The 15342-nt window shown below is 52.5% G+C and overlaps 1 protein-coding gene across 4 annotated transcripts in view; it reads left to right on the forward strand.

Moving 5' to 3' along the window:
* The window catches only part of TBCD (tubulin folding cofactor D), a 131815-nt gene that overhangs the window by 61019 nt on the left and 55454 nt on the right, over positions 1–15342 (forward strand). For all 4 annotated transcript variants that reach the window (XM_075562436.1, XM_075562438.1, XM_075562435.1 and 1 more), the window contains exon 15: positions 15066–15222. In XM_075562436.1, coding sequence (XP_075418551.1) covers positions 15066–15222 — 157 coding nt within the window. The remainder of the gene's footprint in view (positions 1–15065; positions 15223–15342) is intronic.

Below are 15342 nucleotides of genomic sequence, written 5' to 3' on the forward strand. Positions count from 1 at the left end.
GGTTGGAGACCTGGGGTGTGGGGTCAGGCAATGTGGGGTCGCAGACCCTGGATGTCAGGGTCAGGCCATGGGGGTTGGGTGTCGGAGCTAGGTGGTGTGCTGCTTGTCTTGCTGTGAGAGTAATGAGTGAGGGGTGAAGTGTTGCTGTATCACTTTGGACCTCCTGGTCCTGGGTCCCTCGGGGCAGTGCCATCAGGGTGTGTCTTCAGGCACGCAGGCTGGAATATCACCTCCTTCAGCAGCATCAGGCTCTGGGCTACCTTTGTCCCTCACCAAGTGTTCCCCTCCAGCACAGATGCTTGTGCTCCTCCCCAGGGCATGTCTCCAACTTCCCTGGCTGTCCCCAGTAGGGAAAGCCTGCAAAGCTTCCAGGTGGGCAGACAGCCACTGACTAGCTGATGGCCTCCTGCCCTGCTCTGCCTCAGTGTCCTGGGGCTCCACTTGCCCCTGCCCAGCTCCCCTGAGACTGCTGGGCTTCCAAGGGGCCTCTGTGTGAGGTGGGCTCCTGTGTAGATGAGGGAAGCCGTAGATTTGGGGTGGGGACCTCTGGGCTCTGGAGGAGCTCTGGCAGCTTCCAGTGGCAGGCCTGCTCTTCCTTTTTAGAACCACTGGCTTGGTCCTGAGCTTTGTCTTTGGGAGGCAGGATCCTAGTGCTCCATCTTTCCTCCTCCATAGGTGCCCCACCCCTGCAGGTGCCCCAGCCCTGCCCCTCCTGAAATACTCTTTGATCCCTATCTGGGCACCCCTGGCCCAGCTCTGTTCCCTGCAAGCCTGGCCCCCGCCCCCATTGAATATGCTCCAGCCCTCCTATCAGATACTGTCTCCAGAGGTACCCCCACCCCTTACCTATCCCTACCTGTTCCACAGGTACCCCAGCCCCCTCCTTCACAGATACCCCCTGCCTCTCTAAAGGTGTCCCTTCCATGGGGAGGTAGTGGTGTCTATGTTTGTGGCACAAGCTTTCTTGGCACACAGACAGAGGGAGGCCATTGGACATGGGGAAAAGCCGGTGTTGTCAGCATACACCTTGTGGTGCTGCAGGGTTTAGATGGGAGTGGATGGCAGGGCCATCTCTTACTGTTTTGACAGCGCTGCCCGCCTGTGTCTGCCGGCCAGCCACCACCTGAGGGGTCCTTGCAGCACAGATGGCAGTTTCTGGGCGTGTGTGGCCCGTGGGCAGCTTTTGTGCGGCTGCTCTGGCTCCGCCCTGGCTGCCTCCCAGGAATGTCAGGGAATGGGGTTCCTCCGGCTGGCTGCTGTGTGCCACTGAAAGGCCCTTTGTTCTGGGTGCAGGCGGGACCAGAGGCTTCCTGGCCTAACACCACACACCTTCCAGAGATGGACTCCAGCGAGAAACTTGAAACCGGGAGCGAGCGGCCTGTTTGACTTTGATGGGGAATTCAAAACCGCCACTCTGGGTTGGTGAGCTTGGGCCAAGTTTGAGGGGTTCCCATTGCTCGCAGCCCCATGTCTCCTCTCCCCAACCCTCTAATAAAATCCTTGTTTTCCAGAGTTCCCATACTGTACTCTTCCCTGTATTATTGAGCTTATTTACTATCTAGAACAGCAGTTCTCAACCAGTGGTTGGTGACCTCTTTGGGGGTCGAATGACCCTTTCACGGGGGTCGCCCGATTCATAACTGTAGCAAAATGACAGTTATGAAGTAGCAACGAAAATAACTTTATGGTTGGGGGTGGTCACCGCAACATGAGGAACTGTATGAAAGGATTGAGGCATTAGGAAGGCTGAGAACCACTGATCTCGACGGTACTTTTTACATGCTGGTCTCTGATTGGGCTATGTGATTTATTATTTAGCAGATTATTTAGCTAAAGTCAAGAAATGAGTTTTGAATTTCTGTCACCGATCCCTTTCTCCTTGATGCTGCAAATCCCATGGCCTGTTCTAAGCATCTACAAGACTGCCGACCACTGGATGCAGGGAACTGGGGCGAGAGGAGTCGGAGTGGTGCTCCTGAGGTGGGTGGGGGTGGCTGGCTCATGCCCTGGGCCGTAATCTGCTGGCATTGGCTCAGTGCACTGGTTCCTAGGTCTGGAGGCGACTGGGCAAGCAATGGGCAACAGTAGCCAAAGTGCTTTTAGAGGCCCAGGCAAGAGGCAGGGGGCAGGGGCTAGGGGCTAGGGCACAGGGCACTGGGGGCCTAGGGCAGGGTCTTTCGTAGCTTGACATGTTGGTGCTAACCACCTGATCATCCTTCTGGTGTGGGGTGGCATCCAGGCCCCCAGTACTTCTGTCTCCCACTGTACCATCGTTTGCACCCTCACAGCTGGAGGCTGAGCAGTGCGTCAGGGCATGTCTGATGGTGTCAGTGTGTTCTCACGGGCCCCAGTTTGGTCCTGCTCACCCTTCTCTGTGCCGCAGAGGCAGAGGGACGGCCATGTGTAGGTGGGTTAGGGCAACTCAGGCTATGCACAACTAAAATCAATGTGGATCTGGACGGACCTGTGATACTTTTAGCATTCTCTTCTGTGTTTACCACCATGGAAGGCCGTGTAGAAGCAGAGAGGGGGGTCTCATCTCAGGCTGCCACCCATGGGTGACTGCAGTCCCAGCAGCAGCTAGCTGCACCCCACAGGCCCACAGAAAGCTGCAGCAGCAGCTGTGGCAGACGGGCTACAAACACCTCTGGATGTCCCTGACTGCGCAAAAGACATTAGCAATCGACTACAGAGAGAGAAACGGGAGATACTACTTTTTGATTTGGAAACATGGATTTCTGGATAACACACAAATCAGAAGACATCTCAATAGTAACTTTTAACAATAAAATCAAAACGAACAATAGCAAAATCATTGCATATTCAAACTTTTGGGATATAGCTAGCAGGGAATTTCGAGGGGGAAACCCTATACAAAACCAAACACTGCCATTGAGCGACTCATAAGCAACCCTTTAGAACTGCTGCTTTGAGTATCTTGATCACAAACCAATGGGAACAGACAAGCCACCTCTTTCTCCTGTTGAGTGTCTCGTGGATTTGAGCCACTAACTTTGGCTGTTAGCTGCCCAGTTACCACTGACTCTTCCTAAAGCTTAAACACGAGCTGTCGAGATGTGGCCCTGTGGACCCAGTCTGCCTGGGTGGGTTTTGTGTGGCCTTGAGACCTGGAATGAATATGCATTTGTAAAGAGGACCTGCTGACGGAGACTGCAAATCCAGAAGTGTTTACTTACTGGGTCTTCACAGAACAAGTCTGCGACTTCTGAAGAGACTTGTAACAGGAGCCAAAAACTCAAGCGACAGTGGAAGGAGAGGAAGAAGCCAGGGTGCGATGTTAGAGTTGAGCGAGGTAGAGAGGCTGTTAAGATAGCAAAGCTCTGACGGGAATTCAGAGAGAGGAGACGGAACAGGATACAGCAGCATACTTGAAATGACACGTTTCGAATAACCTTTGCCAGTGTATTTGATAGTTCAGACAAAACAGATGTTTCTAGAAAAAGGTAATTTCTCAATATTGACCCCATCAGAAGTAGCATGGTATTTATTATTGCAGTATTCTGGTCGCCCCATGCGGTTTGCCACAGTTCATTCTGTAACATTTCCATCACTCCTCAGCCTCCGTCTGTGTGCCCATCTCTCATCAATGAGGAACCACACATTCTAGGCCCGTTGTGACCAGCATCTCCAGGTCAGTGTACTGTTTTCCAGGCTCATCCGTGTGCAACATGCCTAAGCTTTGGCTTTCTCCCTGGGTGCATGGCCTGCACTGTTCACCCAAGCCACTGTCGGCAGGCATGTGACTGGCTGCTGTGGATGTAGGCCGGCACATTGTAGTGTGGATGTAGGTTTTCATTTGTCTTGATAGATGCCTGGGATTAGATCAGAGACTTTCTTGGGAGAATAAATGAAAATGCAGGTATTTTATCCTGAAGCGGTGCAGCCAGTTTCCCTTCTCACAGTCCGAGAGGGAGAAAGAGTAGTTTTCATGTAGAAGGTGCACCAGTGAGGAGCCCATAGCAGCGCCAAGCAGACTGTCCTTGTGATGTCCTGTTTGAAATCAGAACACACAGGCAAGCAAGATATACTTTTGGCTTTGGAATTTACCCTTTGGGGGGTCATGTTTAGATGTTTTACATTGACTCTGGTTTCAGGCTAACCATTGGAAACAGTTGTTGACCATGAGCAAGCAAACAGAACAGTAAGGTTTGTTAAGTCTCAGGCCAGTGTCAGAATGTCTGTGCTGATTGACCTTTTCATCTTCGACAGGTAAATAAGGGAAGACTCTCAGCATGATCTGGCCCTTTCAGTTGACAGCCTCATCCGACCTGTCTGCTTTTTAGTAACGTATCGAGTTACAAAAGTTCCATAGCACTGCATTCAGTACGGTATCTTAGGCTAGCTGCATTTTTGCACATGAAGTGAAATGACTTGAGTTTCACTTACACACACAAAGCCTGGGGCAGTGCTTGGCCTGTAGTTAAGCCCATGCTAGTGGGGAAGAGGGGCAGGATGAGGGGTGCCTGCTTAAGGTCATTGCTTGTCTGAGGGCCATGGAAACCCTACCCACCTAGCCTTCTTTAGGGTGTCGAGTTCTTTGGGGTATCTTTCTGTATTCTTTCACTATGTGCATGTGTGTTGGGTTTAAACCCTCTTGATTTTTCAGCTGGTGAGTTTAATGCAAATATAGTCAGATTTGAATCAGGGTCTAGCCTTCTTTGTGCCTTCTACTTGGGCTTTTACTAGGCCCTACAAACATTGTTTCTTCTTGCCATTTAAAAAACAGGTTTTTTTGGTCCCCTCACACGATTCCATGTTTCCCCCCCTTTATTAGTTTATAAGTTACATGCTCAGTTTCTTTTCTTTAGTAGAAATTATTATTTTTATCATAACTACTTACCTTTAAGTCAAGTTCTTTGGTTTATGGCCTAGTGGTTATTTGTTGGAATGCAGTCTGAAAGGTCAGCAGTTCAAAACCACCAGCAGCTCTGTGAGAGAAAGGCAGGGCTTTCTACTCTGGTAAGCAGTTATAGTCTTGGAAACTCAACAGGGATAGTTTTAACCTGTCCTACAGGGTGGGTCTCCATGAGTCAGTATTGACTTGATGGCAGTGAGTTTGTTTGTAACCTGCCTTATAGCCCAGGGTGCACCTTCTGCCTGGCCCAGGGGTCAGTGCTGTCAGGTTGTCACTTGTCTCTCATTACTTCCTGTGCAGGCTCTTTTCCTATGAGGACCAGGCTAGCTTTTTCACAGCAGTGTGGATGAAAACCTAGCACACTTAGAAAAATGCTCACAGCATTGTTGGCAAAACAACAATGGAAGGTAAAGTACACACATTATTTATGTGAAAATACTGTGGTAGTGTGCTTATGTGTTGCCCTGCTAACAGCAAGGTCAGCAGTTCAAACCCACCAGAACTCCATGGAAGAAAGACCAGGCTTTTTACTCCTGTAAAGAATTACAGTCTTAGAAGCCCTCAAAGACATTTCTACCCCAGCCTGTAGGGTTGCCATGAGTTGGAATTTAATCTCTTGTCTAGAAATATGAGGTACTTCAAAAGGTTTGTGGACAATGATGGCTTTTGAGATTTCCCTATGACTATGCAGTGCCATCTTTTTGTTCCCGTTGTTACTCTGCTCTCCCGTCTGCGGAGTTATAACTCCTTGGGGTGTTGTGCTGTCTCACATTTCCTATTATTATTTGCCTGTGGCCTCACTCTTGAAGCCTTTCTCAGCCATGAGCCTCCATCTGGCCTCGAGCCTCGGACTCCTCTGCCTCCCTAGTCGCTCGGTGGGAACCTGTCCTTTCCCAGGGCTGCTTGTAGGAACTCTGGGTGGCTGTGCTCACGCTGACCGTGTGTGGTGTTGTGAAAACTCTCGCTCCATTTTTCTCAACATTTGCTAATTGGAATGAGATTCTCTGGGAAAGAATTTTCAGTTGTACGGTGTTACAAGGATGTGGCCTTTATAATTGGTGCTTGATCTCTGCCCATGGGAGGCATGTGACCCATCACATCTCTCTGCTCATGTCATGATCTTGTTTATTTGAAAGTTGAAAGGCACATGCTGGGCCAGAGCTGGGCATGCGGCATTTCTGAGCGGCTGTACCGCAGGGTGCAGGTCAGTGGGCAGGCAGGCTGGGACCTAGACGGCAGCTCCCACCACAGGCTTTGTTTTGTCACCTTCGAGCCTTGTGAGGAACCTTGCTACCTGGAGTAACTTCTGGGAAATCTATTTCCACCCCTGCCTTGGTCCCTGTAGCGACGTTGCTCTGGCGGAAAGCCGAATGCACTGGACTTTCAGAATCGCTGGAGGACGTCTTGTGTTGGAGCTGCTCCTAGTGATTTGGCCAGGAGGAAGTGGGCTTGTGCCCAGCAGTGGCCCATCACCTCTACACTGTGTCCACACTTGCCCTGTGGGTCATCGTGAATGCAGCAGCCACAGGGCAGTCCCCCTCATTACCTGGCAGATGGGGTTTGGGGGATTGTGTGCTGAGTGTGTGGGCCTACTACCCATGTGGCTAGCCACAGCTCTGGCAGCAGTGCTTGGTGGCCCTCTTCTGGCTCTGCCATGTGGAGGGAGTTGTGGTGTCAGACCATTAAGATGTGGCGTGGAGCTTGGCCCGGGGTGCGTGGTACTGAGTCTTCCAAGCTGTGCTGTAAGCTAGCGCTCTCCTCCTGGGTCTGGGACCAGGGCCCTGCCTCACCCCCTGCATGGTGCTGCTGTGTCAGGGTTGAGGGCACCAGTGCCACTGGGCCTCAGCCTTCCCACGATGTTCACTGTGTCCAGTGAATGTCCTTGGAGGGCATCTGCCTGTGAGTCTGTCTGCCTACATGTGCCCACACCAATCCACTGCTCCCAAGGAGCCACCATGTGTCCCGAGAGGCTGGCTGCCGACCATAGGCACAGTGGTCACTCAAGCTGGCGCAGTGCCAGTCGGACAGTGGGCCTCTTGCTCTCTCAGAACCATGCAGCCTGAGTTGTGATGTCCTGGCCGGAGCTAATGCTTTGGAATCCCCACCAAGTTGTGGGCCTCTAGTTAGGGGCATGGAGGGGTCTGGGGTGCTGGGACTTGAGGGAGGCATCTTAGCTGTGAGTAGTGGGGGCAGGGAATGTCTAGGATGCCAAGACCTGTGAGTAGTATGGGATGTGAGGGTGGGGCCAGTCACAGCAGGGCTCTTAGGGCACTGAGAACACTTGGTCCTCACCACCCTGAGGGCCTGTGACTTGGGGTGTTGGTGCTGAGCTCTAGGGCCCTTGGAGGTCTCTGTCTTGGAGCTGCAGTTACCTGGACTCTGTAGCTGGGGAGCTGCGCCCTTAGTCAGTGGCAGAACTGGTCCCCAACTTCCTGTTTAGTCCTTTAATTCTCTTGAACGCTTGTTTTTGCTTCTTTCAAGTTGTTCCACTTTGGCTGCTCTGTCATTAATGTAGGCGTGTGTGCCTGGGGCCATGGTCATGGGGTGAAGCACGAGTGCCCAGGCTCCTTGCCCTGCTTTCCATGGCCGGCCATGGCTGGCCAATGAGAGTGAGTGGATCAGGGCCCACTGTGTGTCCCATAGAATGAGGGCCAGACAGGGATCACCAGATGCCAGCTCCTCGGGTTTCCAGGTATTCAGTTGGCAGAGGGACGGACGCCATGGAGGTGGCTAAGCCCTGGAGTCTGTATAAACCGTGAACTTGGTTTGCCTTCCCTGTCAGCAGCCTGGGCTGGGGACACATTGCGTGACGCATGACCACTGCGCGCACACTCTGAAATGGCTGCATCTCCCCAGCCACCAGTGTAAGGCTCTGGAGTGTGGTGTGTGCTGCTAGGAGCTACACAGCCCTTCTGCCCAGCACTCCCCTGGGCTAGCACAATGCCTGGATTGTGGGTCAGGGACCTGACTTCAAGTGTCTATGACATCAGAGGAGGGATTTCTCCTAGTTGCTGTGTGGGAACCTGTGTGTGGCTGTCTGCTGCGCTCAGAGCTCTCGACATTCCTGAGGCAGTGGCCTTCCAAGTCTCCTGCTGCTGGTCTGTGTGACCGAGGAGGTGACAACTTCTCACAGTGGATGAGCTGCCTGCTCAGCCAAATCCAGGCCAGTTCTGTGCTTCTGCTCTCAGGGTGCACTGGCAGCAGGACTCCACTGAGCAGGAGATCTGAGATGCATGTGGGCTAGGTGGTCTGGGTGTGGGAGAGCTCCTGGTGAAGCTGGAGCCAAGGCCCTAGGGGCTGAGAGTGCTGAACCTTGAGATAGAAACCCTGGAGGTAGGATGAAACATGAACCTGGTGGGCCGGGTGAGGTTAACCCAGAATTGGAAATGGGGCTTGGGGGCAGGGCACCCTGAGCTTGGAAACGGACTTGCCCCAGGGCAGACACCCTGTGTCCCAACTGCTGGAGAGTCAAGGTTGGGAGAGGGAGAGGTCATGAAAACTCCTTAGGAAGGGACACAGTGCAAGAACCTCGACTGGGTGGTGTCAGGACCCCACTCTAAACCCAGCTGACACCAGGACTTGGAGCCCAGAGCTGGAGCCTGCAGCCAGCAATCCTTACTAAGAGGTGGCTCAGTGGGCCCTGTGGGTTCCTGAAACCTCCCTTTCCAGGTACAGTCCTTGCCCAGCACACTAGCTCCTGTTCTAGGGGCCCGCCAGCATGCCATCTCATGGGACAGCCACTCACCAGTGGGTGCTTCTGGAGAGTCTGGGCTACAGTTTGTCTCGGGCAGCCAGTGAGTGGTCTTAGTAGAGAATGTGTAAACTGATTAAAAGGGAGACATCTTTTAAAGGCCTACGTGTCTTTCATCTTCTGTGAGTGTATCTTTCTTTCCATAGTTTAGACATGTCAGTATTTATTTTTTTTAAAGATTTGACCTGTCAGTATTTATTGCAAAAAAGGTTGTGTCACCTTTGCTTGCAGCATCCAGAGCCTGTTTGGAGGGACAGTCTGCCTGGAACAGTCTCAGGTGGACGTCAGGTGTGTGTGGGAGAGGTCCCAAGCCAATGGAGTCTGAGCGAGCAGAGCACTGGAGAAAGGGGCCTATACACCTGTGCATTTTGGATGAAGGATAATGTAATGAGGGATGAGATAAGTGGGTTGCCTTCAGGCACTGTCAGTAGGCCTAAAGAGCTTTGTCACACTTGCTGGAGCAGGGTCAAGAGGCTCTTGAAGCGGAGAGGCCAAGGAACCAGGAAGCTGAAGAGTGTAGGAGCTTGGGAAGCAGAGCTGCTTTTAGTCTCTAAGGGTGTGGCCATGGCCTCTGGGGTTCCAAAGGGTGGGGCTACAGCTTCCTTGGTTTCAGGGAGTCAGGTCTCCACCAGCTCAGTTGTGGAGCATGGTGCTGTGTTCACAAGTCCAGAAGGATGGGGCCAAATTCAGAGCTCAGGGGAGAGTGATTGCAGTGTGCTGGGGTAAAAGAATGGCTTGTCAAGACAGATACCTGAAGCCCAAGGCTGGGAGGGTTTCAGCCACCCTCCAGAGGGCATGGCCAATTCCTAGTGTCTGAAGAGTTCAGAGGAGAGGACCATACACAAGCCGGAAAAGTGCATGGGAATTGTTCCCTAGGTTTTCTGACGGATCGGAACTCGCTTCCCTGTCTTGGCCTCCAGTCTCTCCCACTTGTAGTGGAAATGTTTGCCTTGTGGCTCTTCCACCACAGCCATTTGGAAGCAGATAGTGTGTCCTACATTCACCAATGAGAAAGTTAGAAATTGCACTTGGATCTGATGGAAGTCTTTGGATATGATGCGCCAGGGAGAATGTGGTTTGAGCGTAGCAAGGGCATGCATTTTGGGGGTGGGCTGGGCAAATGTTGGAATGCATGGATTGAATAGTCCCCCTCCTCCAATGGGTGCCAGTTTGACGAGGCCTTGATACTCAGTATTTTGTATGATGGGGCTTCAAAAGTTCATGGAAAAATAGAATCAAAATAACATGAAATTTTCCTATGGACTTTTGAAGCCTCCTAGTAGTTATCCTAGACTGTGTGATCTGATGTAATCATCCTGTATGTTGTAAATCTTCACCTCTGATTTTAATGCCACTTGTCTGATGGTGTGGCTCACAGCTCAACTTCAAAGTCCCCGCAGCTGGACTAATGAGCAACATCATGATAGACACTGAAAAAGTTGACATAGTCAGGGACTTCATTTTGCTTGGCTCCACAGCCAGTCCCCATGGAAGCAGCACCCAGAAGATCAAACAGAGTATCACTGGGTGAATCTGAGCAAGCCTCCCCAGCTGTGGGCTGGGCTGTGGTGGGCTCCGTCCTGGAGATGTTGAGGATGAACAATGTGGATGGAGATGCCCTTGCTGTCTTGAGGTGGGAAAAAGCTTGTGCCCTTATTGGAGACTCCTCCTCTCAAAGTCTGTGGGTGTGCCCCCTGAACAGCTGAGGGTCTTGTCTTAGCTTCTTCTGTATGTGGACAGAGTGAGGGCTCAAGTCCTGTCCTGCTCCCTTGGCCCGTGAGCTCTGGTTGGGGCCAGCAGTTGATGGGGGTTGGGGGAGGCTTCTGCCCAAGCTTAGGCCCGTGTTTCTTAAGATGCAGAGAGGCTGCAATGCGATGCCTGGTGAGCAAGAGGAGCGAGCCGTGTCTTTTAACGTGCAGGAAGAGTCTTGGGGAGACACAATTGGAAGGGCTCAGGGTGGGGGGTTACAGGGATGATGGGGCTCAGAGTTGGGGAGAGATGGGGAAGATGAGGCTCAGAGTTAGAAAACACACTTTGATGGGGCTCAGAGTTGGGGGTTTTGTCTGCGAGGAACGGCTGACTCAGGAGAGCAAGAGAAACAGTTATTCACATGTGGAACCCTTCTGCTGACTGTATACATGGCGATGCCAGACACTGTGAGGCAGCTGTGAACAAAGGGCTGGGGGTCTTGGGAGGGGACTTAACTTCATGCCAGACTCTCACTGTCACTCTCTGTGAGCACTCAGTCACAGGTGGTATTGAGCACGGAGAGCAATTTACTGTGGACCCAGCATCAGTGTTGGCCACCTATCCTTCGAGGTTGAGTCACAGCCCCGTCCTGGTTGCACTGTGACCAACACAGATTCAGCCAGGTGACTGGTTCCCAGCCCTGGGATGGGGCAGTGTTCTGGTGGAGTCACTGCCGTGAAACGCTGCAGACGACTGAGCTGGGCCTTGACCACTTGGTGTCCATCTGAGCCTGAGGACCCGCACTGCCTGAGCCTCTTACTATGTGAGTGGGGCACAGGGCCTTGTGTGAGGAGGTCTGGGCCGCGTGCGGCCTGGGTGGCCTTATGGGGCTGTCTGTGGAGTGGGCATTACACCCCAGGAAGTGGTGCTCAGGGCTGAGATCAGTGTAACTTCTCACTCAGGCGTCTGTATGGCAATCTGCAGGGACACGTGGTCTCTGCTTAGCCTTCCTTCCCTTGGACTTCATTGACCATGGGCCCTGGGGCTGTGGGAGCTGGGCGCCTGATGACACTCCTGTGGAGTTGAGCCCCTTCTCCATAGAAGTAGCACCCCCAGGCAGCGGGCACTGAGTGAGTACTGTCCAAAGAGAAGTGTTCTGGCGACACTGGGGCTCCTGGCTGCCAAGAGGAAGCCCTTCGGCCCCAGGATGCCCGACACGCATCTGCGGTGTGTAATTGGAACCCTGAGAAAGGGTTTTGTTCAAAGTTGTGAAGCAGCTTCCTTATTTTTAAACCTGTTGGATCTGGAAAGAGTTGTTAGGGTTTGTATTATTTCTCTGATAATGACTTTTACTCACATTCAGGGCAAAGAATGTTTCTGCCCCAGACCCTCCTCCCAGATGGTTGCTGTGCCCATCCTGTTCTCAGGGTCACTGGGTTTCAGCGCTGGGAGCTGGGCCTGGGGACCTGGCCCTTCGTTGCAGGGCATGCTGCTTACCACCACCCGAAATATTCACCCCTCAGCCCTGAGGACCTCGCCTGTGGCCACTGGCTGCTCTACCCCCACTGTGTCAGAAAGGGGCCCAGGTGGGCCAGCAGTCACACACGCCAGGACAGGAATGCTGGCAAAGTGCGAGGATGGCACATGGTTTACACAGCACATGCCCAGTGATGAAGGTCTGTCTACTTTTTTTTTTTAATTAAAAGATCATTTTATTGGGGCTCTTACAGCTCTTACATAACAATTCATACATCAATTGTATCAAGCATATTTGTACATATGTCAGCATCATTTTTTAATCATTTACTTTCTGTTTGAGTTCTTGGTATCAGCTCTTCCCCCAACCCTTGATAAGTTATGCATTATTAACATTTTTATATCTTACACTGACTGTTGTCTCCCTTCCCCCATGGTTTCTGTTGTTCATCCCCCTGGGTGGGGGGATATGTGTGGTTATGTTCATTGCGATCAATTCCCTCTTCCTCCCCTCCTCGCTCCACCTTTCCCCTACTTTCCTGTCATTGCTACTCTCATTCCCATTCCCGGATTCCTTGTGTCGTGAGCTCTTATCTCATATCTGTACCCGTGTACATGTTCTGGTCTAGCTGCAGTGAAAGGGAGGACTGGGGTCATGATAGTGGGGGGTGAGGAAGCCTCAGGAACCAGAGGGCTATGGTGTGTTTCATCGATGGTATACTGTGCACTGGTTGACTCATCCCTTCTTTGTGACCCTTCTGTGAGGGGATGCCCCATTGTCTATTGATGGGTTTTGGGTCTCTGTTTCGACCCCTCCTCCTCATTCTCAACAATATAGTTTTATTTGTCTACTTTTTAAATGGCCCCAAATTCACTTAGGAACTGAAACTTGTGCCCCACGCCCAAGGACTAGCCTCTGAGGGTGATGATGGGAAGGGCACCCCCAGGTGCCTTGGTGACTATAGGCTCAAGGTGGGGGTGAGCTGAATGTGGGAGGGTCTCAGTCTGAGTGAGGTGTTTTGGCTCTGTGCTGGTAGGGGCTCTCGGGGCTGTGCAGGGTCTGAGTTTGGGTAAGATGCACAGTGCCGTGATGGGCACAGTCATCTGATGAGACTGCTGTCATGTTAGTCGTCTGTTTTGAAATTGGTTTTGTCCAGTGAACTGATAAGCTAGAACCCGCAGCCAGCGTCTGGACCACAGCACCCAACCCCCCTGTCTGGACCACAGCACCCAACTTGTGGCCACAGAACTGTTAAGTGGTATCCCCTGGTGGTTCAGGTGGGCACCATCTTCCGGAGGTGGGGAGTGGGGACACAGCTTGTTTGTTGAATGTGTTCTGGGCCGCCAGTGGGCTACCGCTAGGATGGAGTGACCCGCGCTGCAGGCCGGGGCGTGTGCACTAGCTCAGGTCGAGTGTCCTAGACTATGCTCTGCCTGAGGTGACCTTTGGCAAGGTGCTTATTCCCTCGACTGTGTCTGCAGCAGCCAGTGGAGCCTTCTCGTCAGTCTAATGCCACTTCCTTCTCAGAATGCACATGGTGGCTACTGGCCAGGGTGGCCGAGCCTCCTTCAGGTCAGTGAAGCTTGGTTCTTGGCCAGCTGGCTGGTGGGAGCGGACAGTGATGAGCTGCAGGCCCTCTGTTCAGGACGTGGTGTGCCCTGGAAGGTTGGTGGTTCAATCCCATCAGCAGTGTCGAAGGAGAAAGGTGAGGCCCTCTGCTCCTGTAGAGATAGACCCACCGTCTCTGAAACCCTGTCCTGTAGGGTTGGAATTGATGCCAGCAGTGGGTGGTCCCTCACAGGTAGGTGGCTGGACTCGGGTCCTTCACAGAGGTGGTGCTGCCTGTGGCTCTGGGTGGGTAGATGGGGAAGACGGTCCTCTACAACATGTTGCTCTGGGAGGTTTGGCCACTTGACTGGAGTCTGAGCTGTGTCCCCAGTGTGCACATGGTGCCAGGCTGCCTGCAGGACATTACCTTACAGGGTCCCCAGTATGTATGTGTGGTGGAGCTGGGGACCAGGGGCACCATGTGGTCCCCATCATGTTGAGTGGGATAGGTCTGCAGCCAGCAGCTGTAACCTGGTGAGCGTGTCCTGAGGAAGCAGCCTGCTTGGAAGGTCCACCTGCCTTCGCGGTGTGCCGGGTCTTCCCTGAGAACACTTCTCTTCCCTGTGGCACTCAGCAAATGTACAAATGAACACTTGAGAGCCCTGTTAAAGGGCATCCCTGTAAATTACACCTGCAGAACCAAATGCTCTTTCTGTTTGCTGTCTACATGGACTCTGAAACACGAGGAGGGTCAGGCTGTTCTGTGCCTACAGCCCCAAGGGCTATTGTATTGCAGGCAGCTCTCTGCAATGGCAGATTTACGTGCAGGCAGCTGATCTGACTGACTCGTGGTGTGGAATTGTGGTGCATGGCCACTGCCACTGCCCACTTTGACCCCTGAAGTTGAGGCTGCCGTGCCCATTGTGTCCCCAGGGAAAGGCATTGACGCCAGCATTAGTCAGTTTGCTCCCTTAAACACTTTTTAACTGTGCTCACAGATGTATTTTGTTCTTTTTGCCTAATTTATGTGTCTCCAATAAACAAAGCCTTCACAAGTACTTGGCATACTTGAATCTAATAAACCAATAACATTTTGGTTCATTTAAACTTCCTGTAGTCTTACTGCGTTTCTTAAAGCCCTCCACATCAAGAATCACACATCCAGCTTTAAATCTGTTAGATGTTTCTAAGTGGAGCCCCTGGGGTAATTGGCTGCAGGAGGCTGTTATCAGTTCTATTTCCCACACACTTTTTGAAGCTCCTGCGTACGTTACCTGCCCGACTGCGGAATGACCACGGTGTTTTAGCTAGCAGCACACGTGCTTGGCTGTGAGTTAGCACAGAGGGGCTGTGGTTTGATACCCCAGTGTGATGACTGTTTGTCTCAGCCTCTCCGGGGTCCGGTGTGACCAGGGCAAGTGGTAAGCTGTGACAGTGGTGACCTGGGCTGGCCCTTTCTGCTCTCTACCTCCAGCACCAACCCCCTGAGGCCCTGTAGTTGTCCTATCTTCCAGAGGGAGGACTCTACCCCTCTGTCTCACCTGGTTACAGCTGCCTGGGTGGTGTATCCTTGGTCTGAACGGGCAGACTTGTGTTCCCCTGTGACAGGGTGACTAGGAGGGCCTGAGGTTTGCATGTGCGTGGAGTGGCTGAGAAAACTGTACTGATGACATGCCTGTGTGCACAGCCACAGCCATGTGCTTACCCCTCTCTCTTGTACCCAGTTGTCTCTGTAATCCAGAGGGCGCTGACCTATGATGAGAAGAGGGGCGCCTGCAGCGTGGGCGCCAATGTCAGGGACGCTGCCTGCTACGTGTGCTGGGCCTTCGCACGTGCCTACGAGCCCACCGAGCTGCGGCCCTTCGTGGCGGAGATCTCCAGGTAGGCTTTCGATGTCCAGTCTCACCTTACACGCTTGTGCCTCTCTCTGGTCCTGTCCCTCCCAGTTATACTCCCATCCTGGTCCCTCCCACAACTGTGTGCCACCTCTTGGGCCTGGTC

The sequence above is a fragment of the Tenrec ecaudatus genome, chromosome 10, assembly GCF_050624435.1.
Source record: "Tenrec ecaudatus isolate mTenEca1 chromosome 10, mTenEca1.hap1, whole genome shotgun sequence".
NCBI lineage: Eukaryota > Metazoa > Chordata > Mammalia > Afrosoricida > Tenrecidae > Tenrec > Tenrec ecaudatus.